The sequence below is a fragment of the Primulina eburnea genome, chromosome 7, assembly GCF_022965805.1.
Source record: "Primulina eburnea isolate SZY01 chromosome 7, ASM2296580v1, whole genome shotgun sequence".
NCBI classification, from domain to species: Eukaryota; Viridiplantae; Streptophyta; class Magnoliopsida; order Lamiales; family Gesneriaceae; genus Primulina; species Primulina eburnea.
In genome coordinates this window covers 9018556-9026546 of record NC_133107.1, presented here as the reverse complement: position 1 = coordinate 9026546, position 7991 = coordinate 9018556, and the positions used below count along the sequence as shown (strand labels likewise).

The following is a 7991-nucleotide window of genomic DNA, read 5'->3' as shown; positions in this document are numbered from 1 at the left end:
ATTATATTCTTGCTCAATGGTGGTGTTGTCTCTTAGAAGAGTTCCAATAAAAACATCATAGCGGATTCTATCAATGAGTCAGAATACATAGATACATCAGTTACAACAAATAAAGTTGTTTGGATGAGGAATTTCATTTAAGAGTTGAGCATCATTCCTGATGGATTTGATATGGTCCCAATGTAATGCGACATCGGTGCCTTTGCGAAAGCAAAGAAGCTTAGGTCCCATCAGCGATCCAAACATATATTGAAGAAGTTCCACATCATCCGGGAGATTTTGGGAAGATGAGATATATCGGTTGAGAAAGACAGATCTGCAGATAACGTTATTGATCCACTAATGAAGCCCCTGCCAAGACCATTATTTGAAAAGTATCGTGAAGCAATATGTTTGGAATCAACGAGTAGTAAGATATAGGGCAAGTGAAAGATTGTTAGAATAAGTGCCCAGGAACTCAACTTATTGTTTGAGCTTTACTGACTCTTGTATAAAAATAATCTTTAATTTAATAATTTTTTATGTATTTATACAAATTGTGGTATTTATTTTGTCTGAATATCCATGCAAGCTGAATAGGTAAAGTTCATGAATATACTATAATACCATGAGATCCACAAGTCATGTATATCATGAAATTCATTAGATGTGTACTGTATATTCTAAGCTCGTTCTTAGTCAATTCAGCCGCCTATAATAAGGTTAAAGTCTGCTCGAGCTCGAGACTAACATATGTGATGTTAAAATAATGTTTCATTGGTATGGCATGAAAATGTCCAATCATTTGTGGGTGATCATATGATGATTGTACCGAACAACTCTCCATCGTACTTTTCAAGTGGTTATCACTTATGGAACATATATGTATGCGGTTATGGTTGTACATCATTAGTCATTTGACCTAAAAAAACATGGAGGCTCTGCGTACTAGTATTGTATTTTGATTCATTTACCCATTATACAATGGTCATCAGTGGTGAGGTTGAGTATAGTTTCGACATTCTTAGAAGCCGATGCATTGTAGTTGGTGATTGACCGTTCACATATGGGTATGGATATCCTATATGATATGATGAGTTAATAGTGCAAGAAATCATTGGCCAAAGTAAAACATGTGCTTTAAAGGTGTGATAAATCACTAGCCAGAGTAAGATATGTGCTTTAAGGAAATGTGTTTAAATGTATTTCCCAAGTTACACATATGAATGCACTATAATTATTCAACATACATCACATCTTTATCAAATTCATTTGCAACACTCGATTTACCATTGATTGCAAATTCAACCGGGATATATGAGTTGAAGAGATTGTATTGTACCGACACTATCAGTGATATCTAGGGGATTATGGGACGATGTTAATAGATGACCTTGCCATGATCAGGCGAATGCAATTAGAACCGAGCTCCTGATGCAGTTCGTTAGAGTTCTATCGCAGCTTGACTAAGGCGCCCGTGACTTCATATATGAGAATGCCGCCCGTGACTTCATAGATTCTAGCTAGATACCTATAAACATATGCGAATAGAACTCTAACTGATGAGAACACCGCCCGAGTTGACTTAGCATATATTAACTTAGCTTATTGTGATAACTTTGATGTCAAATTAGTTGTAAGTAGATTAGTTAACCGATAAGCTAAGTTAACTAGATGAGAACGTCGTCTGGGTTGACTTCATAGATTCCAGCTAGATACCTATAAACATATGTTAAGTTAATTAAGTTATCACAATAAGCAATCAAAATATTAACTTAAATTATCCCATCGATTGATAAGATTAAATCAAATTGTTGGGTAAAATAATTTTATTCATGCTGAATATAACAATTGAAACATGATGAATAAGCTGCAATACTATACGATTTAAATATATTTGAGTTGTAGTGTTATCAACGGCTCTTTTGATAAAGCGACAAGTATTCGATCTTACAATTGATATTAAAATCAATGTCATGGATTTGAATTTCATTGATTGCAAAAAATACAATTATTGAGATATAAATGAGTGCAATAATTGTCTTTGTTGAATAAAACAATCGAAACCTGATGTTTCAACTACTGTACAATTGAAAATATTTAAATTACACTATTACTATTAATTTTTTTTTGTAAAACGAAATTGTTTTATATAAATTTTTATGTCTTATTAAAAAATTGTGGGACATAAGCAATAATAACTATATTATATTATTAAATTTGTGCAACTAAGAGTACATAATTTTTGGTGTCGATTTCAAAAAAAAAATTTTTGGTGTCATTGTCTGTTTTAATAAAGTACTAAAATTTTATTGTAAGTAGAGTCCTTATTCTTGAAACATTAAGTTTTATATTCTTACTTGGATTTTTTTCTTTTTTTTATTTATTTTTTAATTTCATATATCAAAATGATAGTAGTTTAGTTTTTTACTATTTTTTATAATTATATTTTGATTTTTATTTAAATATAAATCAAATAAATTATAAAAAAAATATATTATATGAACAAAGATGTCGGTGTATTAATATTTTATTAATAAAGAAAGTTAGTCTTGGAATTCTCGAGCCCCCGGGCCACGTGTCATTTGGACTTCGAATAAATTATGTCAAGTGGATAATTGGAGAAAACGCCCATAGTTTTTTTAATTAAGCCCGTGAAAGGGAAAGAATGTAGCATTTTCAAGCTCCATCTAAAAGTTAATCCACAAATCCCAGGTTTCCAGTGACATTCACCGAAACCCATTATTTAATTTAGAGAGATGGAAAGTGAAATGAAATTAGACAGGTGGGGTTACGAAGTTAGAACTTGTTCAGATGCTTGTATGTCTGCCATCGATTCATACTATCAACAGGTAAAATGTTAGTGTAGCTTCTTTTATTTCTTGAAAGATGTTTTCATGACGTTTTATTTGTTGTTTGGTTCTTTGATTACTTGAGGGTTATTTTCTTAAGTGTTGTTTGATGCATAGTTCTTTGATTTCTTGAAAGATATTTTATGGTTCTTGTTTATTGTTTAGTTCTTTGGTTTCTTGAAAGATGGTTTCTAGATGTTACTCGTGGTGTAGTTCTTGGATTCCTCGAAATTCACCTATTGAAATGTTATTTATTGTGTGGTTATTTGATTGCTTGATAGATTTCTGTGAATGAGTTCTTGAATTTGCGGTTTTCTTAGGTGCTTAGTTATGGGAGAAAAAGGTCTGTAATATTGGATGCGCCAAGAAGCGATCCACAATGTGTTCTTGGAAACATTTTGGCTGCTCATTTTCTCTGCTCCGGGGATTCATCTCGCGCTTCGCCGTTCATTGATGCGGCCAAGTCTTGTCTCGTATATATTTTGTTGATTCAATATTATTAATCGGTTCGGTTTTAGGGTCTTATAATTCAGCATCTCCTTCTTTCTGGTGCCTATTCTTTCTTTTATCTTCTCAACAATGGATGGATTTTTTGAATTTGGACAGAATCATGCTAGTTCGTATGAGAAGGCCGTGTTTGATGTTGTGCTGTATTTCATTTCTCCTGATAGAGATGATGATCTAGCTGTGGAGTTGCATTCCAAGGTTACTACTAAATATTGATTACTCTTGGTTAGTTGACTCACGTCGGTTGGATAAAAATCCTAGTTGTATATATGGATTTGAACAATCCTCCGACTTTAAACTTTTTTGGGTTGAGTTAGGTTCAAGTCCTTGTCTTAACATGGTATCAGAGCTCAGGTTCCACGGTTATATATTGGGTTGTCCATAGTTGGGCCACCCGTTCTGCCAATAGTTGAGTCACCATTAAACTTCATCCTCCAGATGTTCATTACACCACGTGAGGGGGTGTGTTAGTTGTGTCAAATCGGTTGGATAAAAATCACTGAGAATTACATATATGGACTTGGACAATCCTCCCCTTGAGCTAACTTTTGGGGTTGAGGTAGGTCCAAGTCCCAACTTTGACACTCTGTTTCCTTTTCTTGATTATATCTTGTTTTTCTTTTGTTGAGATTTTTTTCAATTTATTATTAGTATGGTGGGAACATTATTGAAGTTTTCATACACCCATGGATGGTGAAATTCAAAATTTTAAATATCTTGCTTGTACTATGTGATCATGATTTAAGGTTCTTTCTATTGGCTTTGTTACAGCTCTTACAAGATTTCCCTAGAGATCTTGTATCACTTAAGAGAGCTCAAATTCTATGCTTTTATATGGGCCAACCGGATCTATCTCTGAAACTTGTAGAACAGGTACTTACTGAAGTTGTGGTTGAACAAATCTCGTGTGTGACTTTTTTCCAGTTATGATTTTGAAATGGATTTTACATTTCTGTGACAGTATTTCAAAGATTATCTTCTTGTGTATAATGACAACTGTTTCAGAAACAGATAAATAAGAGATGAAAATCAAACCTCCTAGATTTGAAAAATCTGTTCTTGGAACAGGTCCTGCCAATTAATGGGAATGAAAATTATATATATAGCATGCTTGCCTTTCCTTTATTAGAGCTTGGCAGAATGGAAGATGCAGAGAAAGCTGGAAAGAAGGGATATGAGATCAACAAGGATGACCCTTGGTCACAACATGCCGTAAGTTTGCTTGGATTCATCTTCTTTTATTCAGTTTATAGCACTAAATTTAGAATGCATCATCACTTATTCTCGTTTCAACTTTTTTTTTTAACAAAAAAAGCCTTTTAGTATAGAATGATTTTTTCATTTTGACATGAGATTCCAATTTTCTTTGGATACATTATTTAATCATGGTCATTGAAAATAATTTTGGCTTTCCTAATGCACCAGTTTTCATACTTTGTGGCTCAACTTGAAGCATTATTAGCTTTTGTATGTGGAGTGTGACATTAATACATAGATAAATTTTACTGGTGGCAAGAAGTAAATAATTGCTTGATTGTCCAATAAAAGCTTTGTACTTCGATGGACTCTTAAATGATCGCGGTATTTTCTTTATGCAGCTTTGCCATGTTTACCAGTTTGATTGTCGCTTCAAGGAAGCGGTGGAATTCATGGAGGACTGTGCAAGATCATGGAGTTCTTTATCGTCTTTTATGTTTGTAGATATTCACAAAAAACGGCATTGTTACTTTCTATTTCTTCCATTCAGATTTTAAAGATGCATTTTTATTAGGTTGACACACAACTGGTGGCATGTTGCTCTATGCTATTTAGAAGGCAAGGCTCCTATGACTAAAGTACGAGATGTTTATGATCATTGTATCTTGAAAGAACTGGAAAGAAGTGATGCTGTGCCTGCTGAGGTATACATCATGCTTTTCTTTTATCGCAGTTTAGTTTTTCGTCGTTTAGAATATACAATTGTGTTCGATTCTTGCAGGTCTACTTAAACGCTGTTGGTCTGTTACTGCGTGTATATATCCGTGGTGAGCTTCATGCATTTGGTGACCGTCTACGGTTTTTAGCCAATAATCTAACAAATCAAGTGAGTAAACCAGTTGCCATTATCTTCTTGTCTCTCGTTCTCTCTCTTTCATTTGAAAACATATACAAATTAGTTTGTTTTTCACTGGGGGAAAAATAATAGACATCAATAGAAGAGAAGGGTGAAACAAAAGAGGCTTGTCCCCTGCACTTTTTTGACTAAAGTTGCTAATCATGCTTTGTATTTGAGACTTCATCATATAAGTATGTCGGATATGGTACTCTGATAGTCTGATTATTTGAACATGAACCGCTCGGTTTAGGCATTTTGGTTTCTGGACTGGCACTTCGATATCTTGGCACTGTGGGCTCTATCATTTACTGGAGAATTTACCAAAGCTGAAGATCTTCTCAAGGGCCTGAATTCGAGGTGCGGAGATCTTATTGTTCTCTCCCATGGTTTTTGTTGCACAGAAATCTAGTATCCGTTTGATGTACACTTCTTTGTGTAGAATTTCTGTGATGAGCGAGAAGAAACGACAATTAATGCTGAGGGGACTCTCGGTTCGTTTCTCTTTTTTTTGTGCATTTGAAACCCGTCCAATTCTGCACCACCCTGAAAATTGCAATCAGTAGTTGTTTCTTGCTAACTATCTATTTTCAATCCGACATTGACTTGATGAACGATTGTTTAGACATCTTGAGCTAGCTATGAACTTTGAATACTCGTCTTAAATGGAGATTCTTGATGATATAAACACACCTTTTTAGCTTGCAGAATGTCTCTTTAAGTATGGGAAGGGAGACTATAAGCAGGCACGGGAATCCCTTGGACATGAATTCGATGCTGTGAACTTTAAGGTAGCATGACAAATGCATCTGAATTCTTATTTTCGCCATATTCTAATGTATCCCTGTTGGGAAGATATCAACCGATCATTGTTGTGCTAGATAATCGGGGCGTCTGATGAACAGCTTGAGGTATTCACCGAAGTATATATCAGTTTGCTTCTTAATACCGGGGAACCCACGAAAGGTACGAGTTGAGAGCTTGACTCCATAAAAGAAATAACATGTACTTGAAATATTATTTCAACCTTCTTCCTCATCCGTTTCTAAACTCCTGATTACGCCCCTGACTAGTTTTCTTGTGTTCCTTGTAGCAATCCAAGCTATTGAAAAACAATTGAAGCGGCGGGAAGGTTTGCCATTCTTGTGGTGCCTCTTGGTATGTGTCGTCTGTGACGTTTTCGCATTTTAGTTCCTTTAAACATGTGCTATCTTCTATCGTCGTCGATTTCGTGATATAGGAGAAGGGTTTTTTAATGTTGGGAAAGGGAGAAGAAGCTGAAGGATGTGGCAAGAAAGCCAGGGAACTAGAAGCCGCATATTTCCCTTAGATAATGAGTATGGATTATGTTCCCATGTACATTATAGTCTGTCTAAATAAGTGTTATCGAATTTATTCATGTTTTTATTAATTTAATTAATAATAATAATTTGAAGAAAATAATAATAACCAATCCTCAGATGTCAGTGAATTTACTGATAATAATGTGTAATTTTTTATTCGATATCAAATTCATCTTTATTTTAATTAATATTCCACGTTTCGTAAATTTAACGACAAACAAATTATTTGAATTTTCTTGAAATTGAATCCAAATCAAATGATCAGATCAAATCTCATTTAAAATTATTATATTATAAAAAACTCAAATCATACAAAAATATACTATATAATTTTTATTTTAGTAATTTATACAATATTTTTTATAATTCATTTGATTTATATTTAAATGAGGATCAAAATATAATTATAAGAAATAATGAAGGATCACACTATAATTTTGATATATGCATTAAAAAATTAAATAAGAAAAAAATCTAAGTAGAAAACAAAAAATTATATTAGTTGAGCTATATGTGATTTATATTAAATTTTAACGTTTTATTAATATATATAATTAATAGAACATACTATAACATCAAAAATTAGTTATTTTAAAGATCTCAAACTTAATTATATAACTAGTAACCGTGGCACACGCGTTGCGTGCGTCCTGAATACATATGACTAATATATTAAATATTCATGATATTACAACATAATGACGTCACAACATAAAGAAGAAAGTTTATTTTTCACGGTGGCTAGTTTGGAGAAGAAATAATATTATTTTTCATGTGAGCAGTTTCCTTATGACGGTGAATATAAAATTATTTGTTAAGAAAAAATATAATATAAAAAATGAGAGAGGGTAAAATAGGAAAGAAAATTGGTGACTCATAGAGCGGTTATTAATAGGGGCTCAATTATAATAAAATAGTAAATATAAAAAATTTAAAAGGATAAAACAGAAAAGAAAGTTGGTGTCTTTGTAGAGCGGTTATTATTAAGAACTCGTACTTAATATAATAGTATAGATATAGATATATTGAATCGTATGTCGTTGTTCCTGAGATGGACCTAAATTAATTTCCGGGCCTGAGTCCAAAACGTTGATTTTTAAGGGCCCGTCCCATTATCTGGTCACGTGGTCGAAAACGTGGCGAAACGAAGTTTCCGATGCCGTGGAGACGGTGTCGTATTAACGTAGACGCCAAAGAGATTCGATTCTTTCCTTTTTC

The 7991-nt window shown here is 33.4% G+C and overlaps 1 protein-coding gene across 3 annotated transcripts; it reads left to right on the top strand.

Annotated features, from left to right (window-relative positions):
- Nucleotides 1-2614: 2614 nt before the first annotated feature.
- LOC140837161 (uncharacterized) lies at nt 2615-6957 on the top strand. 3 transcript variants are annotated; one of them, XM_073203215.1, is made up of 14 exons: nt 2616-2831; nt 3152-3304; nt 3438-3536; nt 4110-4211; nt 4407-4550; nt 4937-5031; nt 5110-5239; nt 5317-5421; nt 5684-5790; nt 5873-5924; nt 6132-6221; nt 6312-6396; nt 6524-6588; nt 6671-6957. In XM_073203215.1, exons 1-14 carry the CDS (start codon nt 2739-2741, stop codon nt 6758-6760), a joined length of 1410 nt encoding a protein of 469 aa, XP_073059316.1. In that variant the 5' UTR covers nt 2616-2738; the 3' UTR covers nt 6761-6957. The 3 variants fall into 3 exon arrangements, with proteins under 3 accessions (XP_073059318.1, XP_073059316.1, XP_073059317.1); XM_073203216.1 differs by having other exon boundaries at nt 2623-2831; nt 3160-3304; XM_073203217.1 differs by lacking the exons at nt 6524-6588; nt 6671-6957 and having other exon boundaries at nt 2615-2831; nt 6139-6221.
- Nucleotides 6958-7991: the final 1034 nt, after the last annotated feature.

Excerpts from the sequence above, each read along its gene's own strand:
- LOC140837161 (XM_073203215.1), top strand. The coding sequence starts at position 2,739 with ATGGAAAGTGAAATGAAATTAGACAGGTGGGGTTACGAAGTTAGAACT. Across the intron at positions 5,422-5,683 it reads CCAATAATCTAACAAATCAA|GCATTTTGGTTTCTGGACTG; the intron begins GTGAGTAAACCA and ends CGCTCGGTTTAG. Across the intron at positions 6,397-6,523 it reads TACCGGGGAACCCACGAAAG|CAATCCAAGCTATTGAAAAA; the intron begins GTACGAGTTGAG and ends TGTTCCTTGTAG.